Consider the following 21112-nt stretch of genomic DNA (forward strand, 5'->3'; position numbering starts at 1 on the left):
GGATAATTTTTTTTTACCACAATACCCCCTTTCACTGCATGATGAATAACTACATATTACTAAGAAAATTATATATACAGGTTGAGATTCCCTTTTCTGAAATCCAAAATACTTCAAAATCCAAAAGTACAGTTCTTATATTGACCCATGGATAAATCAACTCAGTGTTTTGGGAGGTCAATGTTTTGACCTAAATTTCTAGACTTATACATGAGTACATACAGTACCTTCAGCTATGTATAAGGCATTTGCAACACATAAATTATTTTCATGTTTAGACTTGGGTCCCATCTCCAAAATAACTCATTATGTATATGTAAACATTTTAAAAATCAGGAAAAAATAGAAATCTAAAACACTTCTGGTCCCAAGAGGGATTCAACCTCAGTGTGCCTAGCTGATTTATTCACTCCCTCTCCCCACTTTTACTTTATAACCTAGTTTTTTACAGCCTAGAATTAAAATGGATTTAATTGACAGTGTTTCCATTTCATGTAAACAATATACTTAACGTTGTGATAGTGTAAACTATTTTATTGTAGCAAAATTGTTATGCAGACAGAAATGAACTGGTAGTTTTTAGTTGCATAAGTATTTATCCTCCTGTGTCAATACAGGATAGAAGCACCTTTGGTAGTGATCACAGCTACAAGTCTCCCACAATAATATTTTTCTGCTTCATAATGCTGAGTATCTTGTGTACATTAAATGGTAACAATGCCAATTATATCCATTTAAATTCTAGGCTGTAATGCAACATAATATGGATAAGTTAAAGAATGTCCACGTATACTTTTGAAAGGCACTTTTGCAAGGCACTGCCAAGTTTTTATATTTGAGAATACATAGAACCCTCCCCTTAGGAGAGCCAGCATGGTATAGTGGCTTGAACTGGATCTGGTAGCAAGTAGGCTGGAAATGGTACTTATTAAAAATCTTGGCATTAGCTTCTGTGCACTACAATCCATTTCATCAGGTCCATCTGATGAAATGGACTGGTGCCCATGAAACCTTATACAAAATAAAACTGTAGTGTGTAAGGATTCACAAGACTTTTCATATTAGTTGCACAAAACTAATATAGCTATTGGAATCATTAAAAAGTAGCATGATTTACATCATGCTACTTTTTAATTATTCCAATAGCTATATTAATAAACTAGGCCACACCACTCAAAATTCTAGCAATCAAATTTTATATTAATTGAAGGCTTCTGAACAATCTTCAAGGGAACCTTTGCTTACAGTGTACATTTGTGGTAATCCAATTGAGAGCATGGATCACCATGACCAGACTGTCTCTGCAGCAGTAGATGATGAAAAAACATACCATGCCACAGAAGCTATTGGGTTACTAGTAACAGTGTGGGATCTAGGTGTATCTGCTCCCTCCCCCAATACATACATAAGGTGTGTCTTTTCTTGGAGGTTTCTTTCTCTTGGGAGATGATGTTCAAATACTTCTGGAAAAGGTTTCTCTCTTAACACCCACAGTAACACAGAATAGTTTGAACACCATATTCCCTGACATATACTTAGGACACCCATGTACTACATCTTTTCAGCATTTAGATAGAAATTACTGACCTTCATTTAGCTCATTATCAAATCTAGGACTAGGTTCAGCTATTCCTTACCTTCAGAAACCAGAAAGGTAGAAGTGAGTGTCATCAGTCTGCTGTTGGCACATTATTCCAAATCAGTGTCTTGGTATGTTAAGTCCCTTCAGCCAGTGACTTGATATGTTAAAATATATATATATACACAGGCTGGAGTATTTTGGGATTCATAGGGCAAATGGTATGGGGTCCCACAGAAGTCCTACCAATACCATCTGGTATCAACACTAGTAGGAATGGAACTGTTACCATCTTGCCTCCCCCTTCTGCCATGTACCTATTAATGTATAACAACTATTATTCTGTGGACGTGTTTATAAATGAATAACTAAAAACAGGAAGTTTTGGCCAGATGCATCACAGGTATGTTATTCAGTATGAAGAACCACTAGAGAAAAAACATAATTTCAGTTGAAGAAAAACCTTGGAAAAACTGTGTAGTATTTAAGAACTTTTCTTGTCAATAATATAGGTTTCTTTACCTTATATAGTTGTGATGAATGCAGTGTCTTACACTGAAGCAAAATCCCACTGAGCATGGTATTCTAAGACAGGTGAAAGATACAGTCATGAACAACACCAGTTTTGCCTGTAAAGAACTGACAATTGTACAGTACTTGAAAAATGACTCCTACTGAGAATAAAACAGAAACATGCCCAGTCTCTTTGCTGTTTGTGTATAATAGGTGAACTGCAAATCCTGTTGTGTTCCAAGAAAAAAAAATCAACATCCTGGAGATTATTAGTTCTGATAAATTCTCTGGCCAGGAATGTTTGTCAGGTTGCTAATATAAACATTTGTTATCAAGAGGAACGGGTATTTTAGAACATTGCCCCATGATAAACCTGAAAAAAAATATTTACAAACATTTACTCAGATTATTTATGTTCCTCTTTTATCAAATTTAAAATAAAGAACAAATAAATGGGGTGGAGAAGGGAGGGGGAAAGTTCAAAGTATAGTAAGAATGGCTTTCAAAATGTCATGGCACACTTGGATTTAAAATCAATTGTATTTTGAAATCAAAGGACCAATTTATTATACTTGGTTTGTGTCTCTTTCCCAGGGGTGGCAGCACCCTTGACTTCTGAACTTCTGATCCCCCCCCTTTTTTTTTTTTTTAATTAATGTAATTTGTGCAATTGATACAACCCCAGCCTTCTGAGATAGAACAAGAATACTCTCAGGCAAGACCGACATAATGTATTGGCCTCAGTGGTCTTCAGCTGAGGCCCAGTGCTGACCCCCAGTAAGCACAGAGCGAAGCAGGGCTAGGTAACTCTTATGGAGCCATGGGGTTCTTTTCATCTTGATCAAGTGACAGAGAGCTGCACTTTCTTTCTTTCTTTCTTTCTTTCTTTCTTTCTTTCTTTCTAATAAAGTTTTCCACTTAAAATTACATAATAGTTGTTACATATATGTAAAATTAAAATTTAAAATTAATTAAAAATATTACCTCATTGAATCAGTAAATTCTCTGAAAATCTTCCCATTCATTAACAGGCCTGCAGTGAAAAAACTTTTTTTCAATATTGTAGCTGTTTTTAATGTATTTTGGTTGTTGAATTAAAAAATAAAAATATCGTACCACATGCAGTTGTTTCACAAATTTGATAGTTTTATCAATGCACTTGTTACTCAGCTTTGAGTAAGTATTGATTAACATTTCTGATGTTCCAGTATGACTTTTTTCAGTCTATTTAAATGGATTTTAGTACCAGTATTTCATATCAGTGAATTATTGTTTTTAAAGTTTATTAGGATGCTTTAGCTTCTTTTTAACCCTTTGCAGGATAATTCTTTGTAGGATCACTCCATTCAGTCACATATTACAACATAGAAACATCACAGCAAGTTGTGGGGGGAAAAGTATGTAATGGAGCAAACTTGCCAGCTAAAAAGGCCAATGCAATTTTAGGCTGCATCAATAAAAGTATAGTGTCTATCTAGATCAAGAGAAGTAATAGTGCCACTGTATTCTGCTTTGGTCAGGCCCCACCTGGAATGCTGTGTCAAGATCTGGGCACCACAATTAAAAAAGGACATTGAGAAACTGGAGCGTGTCCAAAGGAGGGTGATTAAAATGGTGAAGGGTCTGGAAACCATGTCCTATGAGGAACGCCTGAGGAAGCTGGGGATGTTTAGCCTGGAGAAGAGAAGGTTAAGAGGTGATATGATAGCCCTGTTTAAATATTTGAAGGGATGTCATACTGAGGAGGGAGCAAACTTGTTTTCTGCTGCTCCAGAGAACAGGACCCAGAACAATGCATGCAAACTGCAGGAAAAGAGATTACATCTCAACTTTAGGAGGAACCTCCTGACAGTAAGGGCTGTTTGACAATGGAACACACTCCCTCAGAGTGTAGTGGAGTCTCCCTCCTTGGAGGTTTTTAGGCAGAGGCTTGATGGCCATCGGTCGGGGATGCTGTGATTGAGAGTTTTTGCATGGCAGGGGGTTGGACTGGATGGCCGTTGTGGTTTCTTCCAACTCTATGATTCTGTGAGGTCACTTTTGGATTTAGAATGCCAAATTCCTATAAAACCAGTGTACATTTTTTTAAAAAAATTTATCATCCCAAGTTTTGCAGGCCTGTGTTATTAACATGAGTCCTCATGGATGCTTTATGATTATTGAATTTGTATTTCTACATAAATGAACCTTAAATATACATAATTTTACATTAATATGATATAGATTATTGTTGATAGAAAAAGAATTAGGTTGACTGACATTTTGGCTGACATTGTTTATAGCACATTGAGCTCCTTTTCCAGTTGACTGTAATGTTTGGCAGTAAACTGCACTGTCAGGTTTTTTTAAAAGAATTGTGGGGAGCATGTGGGGATGTAAAAAGGGCTTGGCGATCACACATTACGCACAGACCACACACTGCTCACCCCTGGACTGGAGATGAAGCATTTTCCTCCTCTTGTCTTGCACTTTTCCTCTGCATTGTTGTGTGGACTGAGCTTAGAGACAGAAACCAAGTGAATGGGATGGTGGCAGAAGTAGTGAGGAAGTGGTGATCCCATAGTGGAGAGATGGAGCACAGGCAGCCTCTTTTTAAACAGAAGATGTGCAAGAGCTGCCATTGCTCATAGGCTGAGTGATTATTACATGTGTCAGATGATTTGTGAGATTCAGCTAACTCTGAGATACCTGAGCTATATTCCTAACTGTATCATGTAAAACAATGCCACTCGAAGTGGAGGTCGCTGGGCAGATGCTGTTCTGTGAGCCATCCGCTGCTGGTCCATGAAAAATTTCTGGGAAAGAAAGAGTTGAAGCTAATGGGTACAAATATGGTACTGATCCCAGGCACATGGGTGGAGAGGGGGAGGATTGCTGGTCCTCCAGGTCATATAGTTTAAGGCGTAAAGTAAACTTCACTTTATTAACCTGACAGGCCATTGGGTTATAAGTATGAAAATGGATGAAGACTGTGTTGTTCTTTCTGTTCTGGGACAATTGTTTGCAAGATAATTTCCTCCAAAGTAGATCTACTGGAATGAGTTTTTCTTTCAGCACACCTTATTTGTAATTGATCACACACACATACACACCGGTGTGTGTGTGTGTGTGTGTGTGTGTGTGTGTGTGTGTGTATGAGAGAGAGAACAGAGATTAAGGCTGATCGCTAATATCTCCTTGGTTTTCCCCTTGCTTTCTTTGAGTTGTAGCCTGTAATTTAAAAACAATAATAAGTGCACACAGGTTTCTTTAAAAGATTAGGGTAAATAGTTAAATACTGTTATAACCAGAGAAATAGGGCTGAGAGTGGAGAACTGCTTAAGAAGATTTAATTTGGAACAGAAAAAATGCAGATCAATTACATGTTCCTCCTCTTTATCCCTTCCTCTTAATTTTCATTTTTAAGTTGCCTGTATTTGCATGTTATTACTGCCCCAAAAGTACTTTATTACATGTTACAAACAAAATAATGGTGAAACTGCTATTTCCTTATTTCTAGCAAAACAGATTATTGGCATATATTGGTATACTAGTGCTGTCACACTCTCCTTATGTTTTAATATTTACTAAAGCAATATAGATTTCTTTGGCAAATGAGGAAACCAAATGACTAACTCACATTTATTGCAAGACTTTGTACCATTTTAGCTTTATTCCTTTCTGGCAGGCATCTTAGGATAGTAACAGGAGAATGGTTCTTTGAAGAGAGAGCAAAGCGCTTCAAACAGTCCAAGCTGCTTGGAACTGATATTGTTAGACGGTCCATCCTACGCAAAGCCCCAGGTAAAAATAAGAGGAAAAAGAGTTTGCCTTCCCTATGTATATTTATAGCCTTGCTATTTCCTCACTTTTTGTTTTATAAAGAACTGGCATGTTCTGACTTGGTTTTTCCCCCTCATATTTTAAAAATCCTCTTACTATATATACTTGACTATAAGTCTACCTCTTGTAAAAGTCAAGGTCAACTTTTGGGGGCAAAAGTATGGATTTTGGTATGCCCCGTGGATAAGTCAAGGGTCAAACTTCCTGAGGCAGCCCGGCTGCGGACAAGCTGCAGGGCAATCACACACCCTGCCCAGACTCTCCACAGCAGGGCTTTCTCTCGGGGAGGGAGCCGGCTGGAAAGAGACTTTTGGGTGATCACTTGCCCTTCCTAGCCTCTCTCACCAGGCTCCTTTTCTTGGGAAAAAAGCCTGGCCATAGAGAGGCTTTGGGGTGAACTATCACCGTCCCTAGCATCTCTGTAGCCAGGCTTCCTCAGCCAGGGAGAGGCTTTTGGGTGAGCGATCGCCCTTCCTAGCCTCTCCCCAGCCAGTTGTTGCTTGCGGAGGCAGTCTGGCTGGGGAGAGGCTTGGGTCAATTACTGTATTGACCCATGTATAAGTCGACCCAGGTTTTTTGGATCAATTTTTTAACCCACATTTCTCGACTTTTAACCCGAGTATATACGGTATGTTGAATACTCAATGACCTCTTGTCCATGGGATTAAGAACAACTTCTGCTTAGTTTCAGCAGTACTGCAGCACCAAGTACTTCTTCCCCAAGGTAGAAGCAGATGGACAGGCAACAGAATTGTGTGGCCCTCCAGATGTTGAACTGCAGCCCACAGCATACCTCACTTAGTGACTGAGGCTGGAGGGTGTTATAATCCAACAACTGCTGATCCATACACTTATTACCTCTGTAGTCCTTCCTTCTGCCTCTGTCTTGAGGAAGAATTGCTACCAACTTTATCTTGTAGCTTTATCTGTATCTCCTTTTTTAAAAGCATCTAGGTTGTGTTTCTTATGTGCAGTTTCTTTGGGGATGATTACCCCTTTTTACTTGCCTTTATTACCCCCTCTCCTTATTGTTTTGCTCATACTACTTGTTGAAGGCATTTTTCTTTAAAAAGTGGGGTATAACTCCCTTAACAAAGAAATGCCGTGACAGCTGGTGGGTTGCAGAAAAAAAGTGCTTTGTTGAAGCCCAGTTAGGCATCATGAACAGTTAGTTGACCTGCTGTGCTCCAGTGACTGCTGTGCTCATTTTAGAGTGGGGTCAGTTGGCTTAAAATTGAATTGCCTGAGAATTATGCATTTGAATTCATTTTACTGTTTTTAAAGTGTCATTTTTTCTTTTAAGATACTTCTTCTAAACAGATAGAAGGGGGGAAAACCAAAGATGAATTGCCAGGGAGCTCAGAGGACACTTCAAAGCAAGACATGTTAGCTTCACTCTCCAGTGGGACAAAATTAGTTTTCAGTGGGCCCAGAAAAATTGGGTAAGGCATCCTTTTACAATATATGATGGATATCTGTTACTGACTCCAGCATAGTTGATCACTTGAATATAAAATTTCAAGATAAAGAAACACTGTTGTTGTTGTTGATGATGATGTTGTTGTTGTTACCAAAGCATATGTTGTATGGCTGTAATATGTGTAAGTACAGAAAGAGGGTAACTATTAGTGGTTTTTTATTCTATGAAGGATTTACACTCAGATTTACTTAAATTTTGAACATTTTAAAAGGATGATTCAAAACATACATTCTACTCCATAAATGACACAATGGCATCTTATTTATTATTATTTCCCCCATCTCTCACAATACTAGAAAGTTATGGAAAGATGGGGTGTTGTCCAGTAAAACTGATTAACAAGATACTCAGGACAACAAAACCTTGAACCTCTGAACATGATTAATTGTACTTCTTAGTATGGTTAATTGGTTGACTTTGCTGCCACAGGATGTTGTAATGGCCATTAACACAGATGGCTTTAAAAGTACTTGGGACAAATTTGTGGAGAATAAGTCTATGGATGCCTTCAAGTAATTATGGGTATATTATTATACCAGTTGCTGGGAATCAGTAGCAGGCGAGTACTATTCTTCTTCTTGTGACAAGTCGTTACTGCTGGAAATTGGATGCCTAGATATGCTCATGACTAGTTCATCAGGGCTCTTATATTCCTAAGTCACTGAAGATGCAATAGTGTTCTCATGGCAGCTCTATCTCCAGTGCATTTTTTTATAGCAGGGGTCAGCAACCTCTGGCCCGTGGGCCGGATGTGGCCCACGGAGGCCTTTCAGCCAGCCCCTGCGCAGTCCTGCCGCTGATTGCTGCTTCCTCGCCGCTCCGGGTGCCATTTTTTTCAAAATGGCGGCCAAAGTCTTGCATGACCTTTCCCGTTGCAGGGCACGACGGGAAAGGTCACACGAGACTTCGCCGCCATTTTGAAAAACAAAATGGTGGCGGGCCTCTAGGAGGCCTGGTGCGGCCCCTGGAGCCCTCCAACAGGGCTCCGGCGGCTGCATCGGGCCTCTAGGAGGGCTCCAGCGGCCGCATCGAGCCTCCTGCCCTTTCCCTCCCTTCCCACGGCTGCGACAGCCGCGGGGAGGGAAGGAAGGGGCGGGGGTCCTCCCGCCCTTTCCCTCCCTTCCTGTGGTTCCAGGCAGTCGCAGGCAGGGCAGGAAGGGGCGGGGGTCCTCCTCCTCCTTCCCGCCCTTCCCGCGGGGGGAGGAGGAAGAGAAGGAGGAGGGAGGAAGGAAGGAGCAGGAGGAGGGAGGAAGGAAGGAAGGAAGGAGGAAGAAGAGGAGGAAGGACGAGGAGGAAGGACGAGGAGGAGGAGGAGGAGGGAGGAAGGAATTAGCAGGAGGAGGAGGGAGGGAGGGAGGGAGGAAGAAGGAGGAGGAGGAGGAGGAGGGAGGAAGGAAGGAGCAGGAGGAGGAAGGAAGGAGGAGGAGGAGGAAGGAGGAGGAGGAGGGAGGAAGGAAGGAGCAGGAGGAGGAGGAGGAGGAAGAAGAAGAAGACTCTTTCGGAAGGTGAAACAGTGTGACTTTACAAAGTGCATTTCTGTGTATTTTTGGTGCTTTTAATGCTAAAGGGTCTGCTTTAACAATGATAGTGGTAGTGATGATGATGATGATGATGATGATGGTGATATCAGTCAGTTTCTGAGACATGCACTCACTCGTTATGAAGGTGAGACAGTGTGACTTTCCAAAGTGCATTTCTGTGTATTTTCGGTGCTTTTAATGCTAAAAGGTCTGCTTTAACAATGATAGTGGTTTTGGCCGAAGGGAAGAGCCGAAGGGAATGGCCTGGGATGGGTGCCTAAGCCCTTCCCTTCGGCCTCCCTCCCCTTTCGCCGAACGGGCCCCTTGGAGCCCGTTCAGCCAAAGGAAGGGGCCGAGGAGGAGAGGGCGGGCACATGCCTCCTCCTCCCCATGGGGCTTCGGCAGACCTGAGGTGTCCTTCGGAGGACACCTCAGGCCTGGCAAAGCCCCGAGGAACAGAGCAGGGGCCGCGTGCCTGTTTCTCCTGCCCCTCACGGGCCCTTACTGGTCCCCAGCTGTCTGAGAGGCAGCTGGGGGCCAAGGAAGGGCAGGAGGAGCAGGCGCGCCTGTCACCCCCTCTCCCAACCCCCCCCCCCCCAAGCTGTCTGTCAGACAAATGGAGGTCGGGAAAGAGAGCAGAGAAAGCCCCGGCCCCAGAGGGTGGAAGCTCCACCTCAGCACTCAGCCCCGCCCCGGAGGGTGGAAGCTCCTCCCCCGGCTTCGGCCCCCCAGTTGTCTGAGGAACAGCAACCCAGCCCCCAGCTCAAAAAGGTTGCCTACCCCTGTTTTACAGTATTGCTTAGTAGTATCTGTGACAAATGGGCTAGTGGTTCTGAAGGTCATGCACCATTGTCTCATTTCATCATGAATGTTACTTCAAGAAAATGCAAAGACCCTGGCAGTATCTTCTCAGGGGCACAAAGAGATACTTAATAGATTTGATAGTTAATAAATTACAGGTTAATAGGATCTCATATATTTTGTCTTTAAGAAATCTGCAAAATAATATTTACCTTTTAATCTTTGTTCAGCAAAAAAGTTTTCAAGGGAATTTCTAAAGGAGAGGTTGCAAATGTGAAAGCAGAGGATGGAAGAAGCATTGGCTCAAATGCTGACATCCAGAGTATGAACAGTGCTGAGAGGTAAGAGAAGTGGAATCACCTTGACACAATTAATCTTTATTTCTCCAGTGTGTCCTCAGCCCCATCACCAATACTGGCTGCAGTGCATGGCATCTGTGAAGAAGAGTTTTATTGGGATTGCAAATGGGGAGGAAAGGCTTAAACCTTCATTCTCCATGCACTATGATCCTGCTCAAAATCCACCTGATTAAATTTTTAAAAACCATATCTGATATGATTGCAAGCAACACAGTTCACATAACCTGTTCTGGCTTAAATGTGATGCCTTTAGTTTGCTAAAGGATTTGAGTGTCATTGTCAATAATATCATTTAACTGTCCCACTGATTTTCTAATAAGCTTTCATTGTTGTAAAGAAAGGCTGTTCATAGCAGTTACTCACAACGTGATATGACAAGATCAGCCAAGCAAAGGTATAATTCAGCTTCCATATCTAACATGAAAGGAATTTCCAGAAAATTAAGAAGAATGCTTAGACATTGAAGTGATGTGTTATCAAGTAAAGACGTTCACCAAGTTAGAAAAATATTAGAAATCCCACTGCAGAATATTAAACACTTTCAGTTGCTCAGATCATGAATAGAAGTAAGTATGAATAACTGAATGAAAGCAGAGTGGTCAAAATTGTGAATGTTGGAAATGTTGTAAGAAATCCACACTGGGTATGGATTGGATTGGATGACAGCTTAGGTTGGGAATGTTTCATATGAAATAAATTGGACAGATGGAACATTGTTTCTCTCGGGGAAAGGGCAGACAGATGGATATAGTTGGAGCAGCTGAACACCCCTTTGAGATCTCAGGTGTCCCCAAATGGCACCAAATGAAGGAGTCTATGAGAAAGGTCAGAACAAGTATGGCACACCATGTAGCCTCCATGTGTCAAACAATTACACATCCCATAATCATTCAGTTTGGCATAAATGTTTATCATCTTTGAATAATACCAAGGGTCCACAAGACTGTAACACTCATATCTGTCAGTGGGTATGTATGTGCATGTATAACATGCTGATTCTGAAAGGTGAGGAAGATTCAGTTTGTTAAACATGTTAAGGTGGCTAGGCTACACTTTTAATTTCTCTTTAACTTCAGAAATACTTAATTGAATAGGTTAAAAAGATGGCCCTTCAGATGTTCATGTATTGCAGCTTCCATTGTCTCTAGCCAGCATAAGTGTCCAAAGATGATGGGAGCAGCAGTAAAACATCTGGAGAATCACATGTTCTGTTTCTCTTGACTAGAAGCATAGCATTATTTGATATGAATTCAGTGCTTCTCTCCCTTCAAGGCCAGGATGATAGCTGTTCCAAAATTGTGGAATGGTCTTCTGGAAGAGATCTGTCTCATTACCTCCTTGGAGGCATTTAAGAGAGCACTTAAGACAGATCTCTTCTGGTGAGCTTACCCACCTGACCTTATGTAAGAAATACCCTCTGACCTTTGTATAATGTTACTGTATTGCCATTTTATGAAGAGTTAGTTTTTAAAATTGATTGCTATTAATTTTATTGATGTGTTTTTATATGTATTTTAAGTATTGATGTATGCATTTTGGAAGACTGTAACCCCACATCGATCCATCTGGGAGAGGTGGGAAAATATAAATAAACGATTGTTGTTGTTGTTGTTGTTATTGTGTTTGTACATTTTTAAACTAATGGGAAGTTATCTTCTTTAATGTGCTTGATGCTGTTCCCTGTGGTGTATGAGTGGCACTAAGAGGATAGGTGTTTCGTACTGTTTCCTTAGGGAGAGCACTGGTTCACTAGATAGCAATGATCTGGAGAATACGTCTGGTAGCCTGAAAGGCGCAATGGGTTCTATAAACCAAAGCAATGCCTCCACTCCAGTTCGTCCAAGGTCACCAGCACTGAGTACACGGAGCATGACTGTAGACTACAGCATGGTAAGTTGACTGATGTAAAAAGAGTTCTCTCAGGATTTCAGTGCTTCCAGAAAAATAAACTCAACAGCATAAGAGTTACCAGATGGGACAGGTTTTCACTAAAACACTTCAAATTTGGTTTTGTATGAGCTGGTGTTTCCTCCCATACAAATTAGTTCCCTGATCATAGAAAACCATCAATTTTTCTGTATGCAGTGCAGGATTAAAGTATGGGAGCTCCCATCTTCAATCTGCACCATTATAACATAGACATGAATGCACAGCCTTGGTGCAAACTAGTCCTTAGTCACACCATTTGTATATACCAGTGGTAAGCAAAATGTAGCCCTTCAAGGTTGTATTTGCAGCCCTTAAATGCCTCCCATTGCCCCTTTTCTGGACAAAACAGGTGAATTCCTTCTCCTTCAGAGGCAATTTATGTGGCAGCTTCCATATTCCAAAAATTTAAGGGGCAGAAAATTGGCTCCTGGTGCAACCATAATGGTGGACTCTGGTATTTACAGTGTTTCATAGGGAAATGCTATTTAGTCTTAAAACACACTAATATAAGAAGTCTCATTTTAATAATCAGGGAACAGTAGGAAATGTTGTAGTGTTCCTTCAAGTTGCTTCTGATTTATGGTGACCCTATCACATTTTTTTTTTGGGGGGGGGGGGAGGAGGTTGCAAAATTTGTTCAGAGAAGGTTTGTCATTGCCTTTTCCTGAGGTTGGGAGTATGTGACATGCCCAAGGTTACCCAGTGGGTTTCATGGCCAAGTGGGGAGTCAAACCCCAGTTCAGAGTTGTAGTCCAGCACACAAGCCACTACGCCACGCTGACTCTCAATAGGAATAATTACCTTGCTAGATGATTTAATCTGAGAGAGGCCACCAAGTGAGCTTCATGGATTAGCAAGGCCTTCAATCCAGGTCTTCTTGTTCTAAATCTTAATATTCTGCCCACTAAATCTCATTGGTTCAGATTAAGCTCTGATGGATCCAGGGTCCCTTTCTGTCCCCTGGGAACTTGCTTTGGGAAACACTATCTTCCCAATTTTTTCACTTTCAAATAATACTTGAAATGCTGCCTTCTACACCTTCAAACACACACTTAAAAGCAGGGCCCAGTTTCTTTCCTTGGAGAGCAATTTCTGATCCTGGAAGCATCTAGAAGTAGTGGTTCTCCTTTTTCATTGGATTGCAACTGCCATTGTCCCTCATAATTGTCTGTATAACTGGGCAGTTCTTCATAACCTTTAGAAACCATTTGGAAAATTAGTTTAGTTCTCTAAGTAAATTGGCATTTGTAAGATTTGTCCAGTAATTGAGATATCAGATATCAAAATGTAATATCATTCCTGTTTTAAAGATGGGAGCCCTTAATTGTTATGGAGATATTGGTTTGAATGTTAGCAGACATAATAAATGCTTAGAAAAAACTGGGCACATTTGCAAAAATATTTTGCAGATGGCATTTTTTCTCCTGGCTGCCCAAATGCTACAGACTTCCCACAAATGTTAATATTAATTGTACTTATATTGTGAGTATAAAATTGATAAATATGGCAATTACCATATAATGTCTTGTTTTTTGCTTCAATGTGATCTTTTTTATTTTTATTCATTTCTTGTCATAATGCTACAGTATGCTTCTCATTCCTGGGATACAGCAGTTTCCTTGCATTTATTGTCTCAGTCAAATAAATCAGAATATTTTATCAGGATTATTAATACAGATACAATGACATTCTAATGTTCTCTTCAGATATACATGTAAATAAACAGATGGAAGGTAGAACACGTGTTATTAGCATGGTGTTTGGTATGGTATTGCAGACAAAGCAAACTACTGTATTAGAGTTTTAGTGGATTTAATAATGTGTTCTATAGAATATATTAATCCATTTATTCATTGTCTTTGGGCAGGATCCTCAATTAGAAAATGGCACTACTTTGCTTGCAAGTGAAAGTATACCTGCAGATTTAGCAAAAAGGCATTGTGGGAAAGTATCTCGAACACCCTCAGTAGCAGTTTCAAGGACATCTCTATCATCAGGTAAATTTTACCTGAGTTTACAGAGTGCTCACTGGTTCTTCAAATGGCAGATGATAAGGAGTGAACATGGTATCTTCTGAATGCAAAATTATGGTTTCCTTTTCCATTAGAGAGACATCTTGTTTGCAGTTGATGCATCTCAAAAATTGAAATGGTTATCTCTTTCTGATAATGCTTAAAAAGAAAAATGAAGTTATACTTAAAGCATCTGTAAATTCTAACCCTTTCTAGAATGTGCTATGGCTTCAAAAGGAAGAATTTTCAGTGAGTTTTATTGACTAAATACATTTTTATATGTTTCCTTCTGTAAAAGTCAGCTATATAACACCATTGTTGATTGAAATGTATAATATGTGTAGCGTATATACTCAACTATAAATCGATCTTACATATAAGTCAATGTCAGGTTTTGGGGCCAAAATTATGGATTTTGCCATGACCTGTGGATAGGTCGAAGGCAAAACTTGGAGGCTCCTTCAGTTTGTGTATGTGTGCATATGGCAACAGCGACTCTCATTAAGGCTTTTCTTCATCGTTTCAGCTTTCGTTTCAGACAGACGTGCTGGTGGGAGGGGAACTCTTAAACAGCAATATCAGTCAATCACCCAGGACTCATTTTGCTTGGCTCTTTCTTGCTAAACTCCTCTCTGCATCACATGGGGAAATCTGAAAGAGCTGCTATCCCGTTTCCATAGTGACCTGTAAATAAGTTGACCTGGGATTTTGGGATCAATTTTGAGGCATAAATTTTTAGACTTATAGATGAGTATATACAGTATTTTCTTTCTTAAATGTAATTATAGTATGGGATGTAACCCATGTACAGTGGGGTTAAAGACTCATTTCTTCAAAATATGTTTTTTTCTCTTTTATCTCCCTTAAATGAAAGCACAGCAGGAATTTTAAAAAATGGAACCTACAAGTGAAATTTCTTCACTAATCCAGTGCTGTTTTTGCACTTTTCCTTCTCTGTTTCTTTCAACAAGAAGGTGGGTTAAAGGAGGATGATTGATAGCTATGGGAAGTTGGAGATAATTGGAGTATCACTTATGCACAAAAATGCAAAGAAGATATTGGAATAGTATTTGTAGTCTAGAGTTTAAAGGTCATAGATTTCCCTTTCTGTTTTACAGATCGCAGCAGATCAGAGATAGATCTCAGTGGGTCTTTTTCTGAAGGAAATGATGACACTTTAAGTCTAAGAAGTAAATCTGTACCTGGAGCGTTAGACCAGGAACTGGTGAGTTAAAACCACACCAAAGCCTATAAAACAGATGGTCATATTTTACAATTAGCTGTTCCAAATTCATTTGGAACAGAAGCCAATCTGCCACAATCTATGTTGAGTACAGATTGTAGACAATAGAAATTTCAAAGAAGTAAGCTATGGATGGGTGTCTGGCAATGTGTGCAGTTTACTTTCCTCCCATGTGATATGCCACATGTACATAAACTATACCTACCTTTTCCCTGTGTTGCATCTGTCACAGTGGACCATAATGTGCAGCCGCAGCAGTTGACAAAGGTAGCTACATCTGCCTGCTCACAAGATTTGAATAGTAAATGTTTAGGGTGTGACCTACAAGACAGTATTCTGCCTTACAGAACATATTCTTTGCCACAAGTGGTAAAGTGTAGCCTATGGGCCACATGCAGACTTAAGGGCTTATTTTGTGGTCTCCAGCCCCCCTGCCCCTGGTGTCAATTTCTTTTTCTTTTTTTAAACATTGAGTAATAATAATAATAATCATAATAATAATGCCCCCAATTGCTCTCTTTGGCTGTGGGGAGAGGTTTTCAGCTTCCCTTTAGCATTTTAGGCCAGGAGAGCATTTTTTTAAAAATGAAGTAAACAGGAAGGGACTGTTCTGAGTTGTGAAAACAGTTTCTCCTATTCCTATTCCTAAAATGCCCTGGGAAGACAGTACATGGTAAAAGTGGCCCCACATACTCTAGAAGGCCTTTGGGTGCATTTGTGTAGAAGTTTTTTTTAAAAAAAATTTCCCAAGGGGGTGCTAATTCCTCTTTCTAGATAAAGGTAAAGGTATTCCCCTGTTGTCAAGTCGTGTCCAGCCATAGGGGATGGTGCTCATCTCAATTCCTCTTTCTAGCCTCCCACCCTGAGGCCTGCCATTAGCAACAGAACAATCCACATGCAAATCACTCCTGCCTTCCCAGGTCACACAATATATATACCCAACTCCTTTCCAGGCAAGCATTCTCTGAAGATGCCAGCCACAGATGCTGGTGAAATGTCAGGAAGAAACTCTTCTAGAACATGGCCACATAGCCCGAAAAACCAACAAAAAAGTCTTTAGTTTTCTCGTTAGCTGTGTGCTTCAGAAGAATCTGGATACAGGTAAAGATCAGAGAAAAATGGCTCCTGCAATTATCTTTCTCTTAGATTGTGAATTGACAGAAAATGAACACTACTTCCACCTTGTAACCATCCCAATTCAGGAATATTTGTGCTACATCAATTGTAGTTCACCTGATTCCTAAAGTTAGAGCCTTTACTTTTTTCCCCCTCCTCTGCCTATTAGGATTACCTGGATGAGGCAGAGGAAGATATTGATGATATTGTGGCCTCTGGTTCTTCAAAGAAGCGGGTCAATTTGACAAGTGGATTATCAACAGTAAGATTTCCCTTTTCTCTATGCATTTTCCTTGCACAGTTTCTTCTTGTGGAATTTGTTAAGCTGTTGATATACACCCTTTTCATTCCTCTTTTTAAAATAATTCTTATTTTATTCTGCTCTTTTTCCTTTCTGACTTTCAACTTTATCTGTATTGCTTTTTAGTAGAAGTTTTTAAATGTCACTTTCCACTATTTCTATTTTTATATTCTCATGTGTTAATAGAATTAGCCATTCTCTATGGTGTAGCTCAGGGATAGGCAACCTTTTTGAGCCAGGGGCTGGGTTGCTGTCCCTCAGACAACTGGGGGGCCGAAGCCAAAAAAAAAAAATAATTAAATAATTTAATTTGTTTAAAAATAAATAAATAAACCAGGACAAATGTAGGACATTTTTCAAATGGTGGACACTTTTTTTAAAAAAAGTGGAGGACACATGAAAAAAATTGCTGATTTTTAAAAAAATGTTAATATAAATGCATGTTTCTGAGGCGTCTATAGACAATTGCTCCCCTTGCCCCTGTGCTCAAGAGGCCAAAGGCCCCGGCGGCAGGACTGGGCTGGGGCCAGTCCCAAGGCCTCGCCGGGCCGCATCCGGCCTGTGGGCCGCAGGTTGCCTACCCCTGGTGTAGCTGAACTGTTCCTCCTGGTCCAATAATACTTCCTTGCCACAATCTAATGCAATATAAATTCAGAATATGGTGATCTGTCCTTCCAAGTGGTCTTGATTTGTGTTTAGACTAGAATTTGAGGGGAAGTAAAACATGCAGGAAAGGAACATAAATTAGTTTTTGTTGCACATATGACTAAAGCTCCCAAAACATCAAATGAATCTGGGAATTCTGCGTGTGTACAGAATATGAGGGGCTGGCTCAATCGGGTATGTGTAATGCAGCTATGTACATAGCACTGTATACTGTAGGATGCATGGATATAATCGATTGCTAGATGCTGTTGAAAATCTGGATTGTGCAAATAAACACATTTTCCTGGTCTCTAAAGATAGCAGATGCCTTGGTTAAATCTATAATTGTCTCATATACATGAACATGTTGGAGAGAAACTGTAGGATGAGATGAAATTTGTGTGTATAATTCATTTGTGATGAAGAAAGACAATTGCAGGGTGTAGTACTAGTGCTAGAATCTTAAAAGAAAAAGAAGATTAAAAGTGATATTTATATTTGTTTAGAATTAGTGGTAAAATATAACAGATAAAGGTAGCTGTTTGGCATGGTAAGGCCATGGGAATATGTGTGCTGATTTCATTTGATAGTGGGTACAGTTCCCCCAGAATTTTGGTTTTTGTTTTCTTTTAAAAGGTCTCTTAGGACCAGACAGAGAACTCTAAAGGTGTGTAGAGATTGCCTGATAAAGTGGTTGAATAAGATTTTCATTTCTTGGAAAGAGCAGGTTGCATTTAGTGATTAGCAAAATCCAATGTATTAGGCAAAATAATAAATTTTGTTTTATTTGCATAATTTATACCATTTGCAGAATTCAGCTTTCTTTTGTACAGTGCCTGTTTTGCCTGGGTTCAGGATGCTTTTTTTTTAATGATCTGAATGTTATGTTCCTTTTCACAGAAGCAGAGTGATGTGATCTCACTGATCATGCCTTGAGCAATGTTCAAACTATCTGGGAATGGGGAGATGACAGTACTGAATGAAATATTCCTATGAGATTATTATTATTATTATTATTATTATTATTATTATTATTATTAACCTTTATTTATGAAGTGCTGTAAATTTACACAGCGCTGTACATACAATCTTTTTAATTAGACAGTTCCCTGCCCTTGGGCTTACAATCTAAAAAGACATGACACAGAAGGAGAAGGGAGTGGTGGAGGGAAAGGGTAAGAGGTCCAGCAGTTCCTCTCTACCTCCAAGGTCTGGACCAAGGCACATGGACTGGAGGGAGGGATTGGCTTCATAATGGATGGTTAATCATTTTCCAGGGAAAATACATACTCTCAAGTAGGATAATACATATACAGTACATAGCAATACAGGAAATGGTTTGATAAACAGGCACCAAAAGAACATCAAATAGTAAGCAACAATTATGCAATGCCTGGGAAGGCTTCTCTGAACAGGATGGTTTTCAACTCCGTTTTGAAGCTGGTTAAAGAAGTGATGGCTCTTGCTTGTGGGGGAAGAATCTCTCTAGAACAGTGGAGTCACTAGGGCAGTGCAGACTGCACCATGACCATTTTGGACCCCTTTGTTGATTACAAAAAACATGGGAATTCAAGTCCCATTGTTTCCTATGGCGCTGTGACCACATGCACACACCTCCATTAAAAACAACAGCTCAAATCCTTGGATGACAAGCCTGCGGAGATGAAGAGCTCACTATAGTACTGATTTGTGAAATGCAAAGTAAACTAAGGTAACAGGGAGAGACAGTAAAACAGGAAAAATGTTCCCCCCTCTTTCTGTCATAGTGCTGCTTTGTCCCATAGACCTGCATGCTAACTGAGAATAAAGGAAATGACAGGGAGACCAGCCTCAGAAGAAATCTTTTGGCAGGAAGTGAGAGGCAAAACTGCTGACTGGAACATCAGTTCCTCCATATTGCAGAAACCTGCAGTGCAAGAAGAAACTAACTTCTAACTTAAAGTTGTTTCCTTAGCACATGCTCTTTGTAACTGACTAGTTACTGTATGGTTGAAGGACTCTGCTCTCCTAATGCGACAGCCATTTGTGTATAGTGGCACAGAATTACAAGACAGATTTAGGATGAACTTGGGCAACTGTATGAGGGAATCTAGAGAAGCCGTTAGCCGCATGCTTTGCCTTTTAGAGTAAAGGGTGCATAATTAAGCAGAACTGACTAAGTGAAATTATTTTCCATTGAAGGTAACATTCTGTTTAAAAGAAAAGTTGTCAGCATTATGGTAAAAACATGTTTTTCAGTGTAAAATTGAATGTATTCTTAAATACAAGTAGTAGTCAAAATGTCATAACACTGGCAATTCATTATTTCTAGAGCAATGTTGTAACCCAGTACAGGGGGCTTAGGGAATGGGGCTGCAGGGAGCAGGGCCAAAAGTATGTGCCCTCTTCCTTCCTGCCTGGTGCCACATTACTCACAAGTAAAACAGTGCAAGACAGGGAGGTGGGGTGCCCAGGGCCCTCTTTCTCCCTGCCTGGCATTGCTTTACTTGCAAGTAAAGTGGTGCCAGGCAGAAAAATGGGGGGACGCTTGGCTGTATGTTACCCCTCTTCTGGAGTGTCACCCTGTTCAGGCTGTACCCCTCGCATGCCCCTAGTGATGTCACTGTTCTAGAGAGATTCCCAGTGCTGGTGAGCCTGTTTATGTTCCTTGAGTTGAAGTCATTAAATTCTTTAGAATTTCCACTTCTATCTGGATCTGCAAGTTGTGGTGGCAACAAATACCTGTCTATGTCCTGATGAAGAGGAGCTATTTAAACCAGTGTTCCAGCTTCTACACAAGTTCTGTTAACGTCTGAGCTATATTCAAAATATTATATTTCATGTCTCGGATTTGGTCTAGCACAGATTTCATTTACTTTGACTAAGATATAATCTGGGTTCCAACTGCGAAGTTGGGGCCCACTGGTAGTTATTTCATTGTTCATATAACCTGCAGTAGGAAAAAGAGATTGCATCAGCCACTTAATCCAGCCACAAATACATAGAGAGATCTTGTAGCACCTTTGAGGCTGAGAGAAAGAAATTAGCAGCATGAGCTTTCATAGACTTCAGTCTACTTCCTCAGGTACATTTGGTGGAGTGGAAGCCAGGTACAAACATATACAGTCCATCCTCGCCTTACGCGGGGGATCTGTTCCGGATCCCTCCGTGTAAGGCGAATTCCGCCTATGCTCGAGCCCCATTGGAAACAATGGGGCTTGTGCACGGCAGCGTGGTGGCGCGGGCGCGCACAGGGCGCAACAAGCGTGCGTGCCCATTCAGTTGAATGGGACGCGCCGCCCCTTCTACCCTGCGCGTGCCCCGCGGCTTGAGCGCGTATGCTCAAGGCCGCGTATGGCGCGCCCGCGTATGGCGCGGGCGCACTGTATATGCCATTGGCATGTGAGGATGTCAATACCAAATCCTTTGTGTATGGAAATGAAGTTTCAGGTCCAGTTTTAACTATGGTCATTAATGCACAAAGACATAGGAAGTTCTTTGTGCATGGAGACGAACAGGCAGATCCAGTTTTGCAATGAGACTATCAGTCCTGGGTACACATCTTGCCTTATTTATTTGTTTTTTCACTTCATGTGGTGGATCCTGTAGTTTGAGGAATGCTTGTTGTAATTCCTGGAGTTTGGACTCTGGGAGAGGACTCAATCAAGACATTCCACCAGAATTTCAGTAACTTCCACCCCACCATCACTCTCAGCCTGAAACTACCTACTGAACAAGTTTACTTTCTGGACACCACAGTATAGTACAAAATGGATAGATAAGCGCCACACTATATCACAAATCCACGGACCG

At 40.6% G+C, this 21112-nt stretch overlaps 1 protein-coding gene across 4 annotated transcripts in view; it reads left to right on the plus strand.

Annotated features, from left to right (window-relative positions):
- Positions 1–21112, plus strand: part of SYTL5 (synaptotagmin like 5) — an 80094-nt gene that overhangs the window by 40415 nt on the left and 18567 nt on the right. For 3 of the 4 annotated variants that reach the window (XR_016280205.1, XM_089511825.1, XM_089511826.1), the window contains exons 4-10: positions 5760–5875; positions 7218–7356; positions 9946–10056; positions 11808–11964; positions 13871–14000; positions 15134–15240; positions 16544–16636. Coding sequence is in view for 3 of the 4 variants with exons in the window: in XM_089511825.1 (XP_089367951.1) it covers positions 5760–5875; positions 7218–7356; positions 9946–10056; positions 11808–11964; positions 13871–14000; positions 15134–15240; positions 16544–16636 (853 nt within the window). In the remaining variant the exon portion in view is untranslated. The remainder of the gene's footprint in view (positions 1–5759; positions 5876–7217; positions 7357–9945; positions 10057–11807; positions 11965–13870; positions 14001–15133; positions 15241–16543; positions 16637–21112) is intronic. The other variant, XM_089511827.1, reaches the window with a different exon arrangement.

This window comes from Sceloporus occidentalis, unplaced genomic scaffold (genome assembly GCF_023333645.1).
Source record: "Sceloporus occidentalis isolate IW3139 unplaced genomic scaffold, rSceOcc1.0.p SCAF_2, whole genome shotgun sequence".
Taxonomy (NCBI): domain Eukaryota; kingdom Metazoa; phylum Chordata; class Lepidosauria; order Squamata; family Phrynosomatidae; genus Sceloporus; species Sceloporus occidentalis.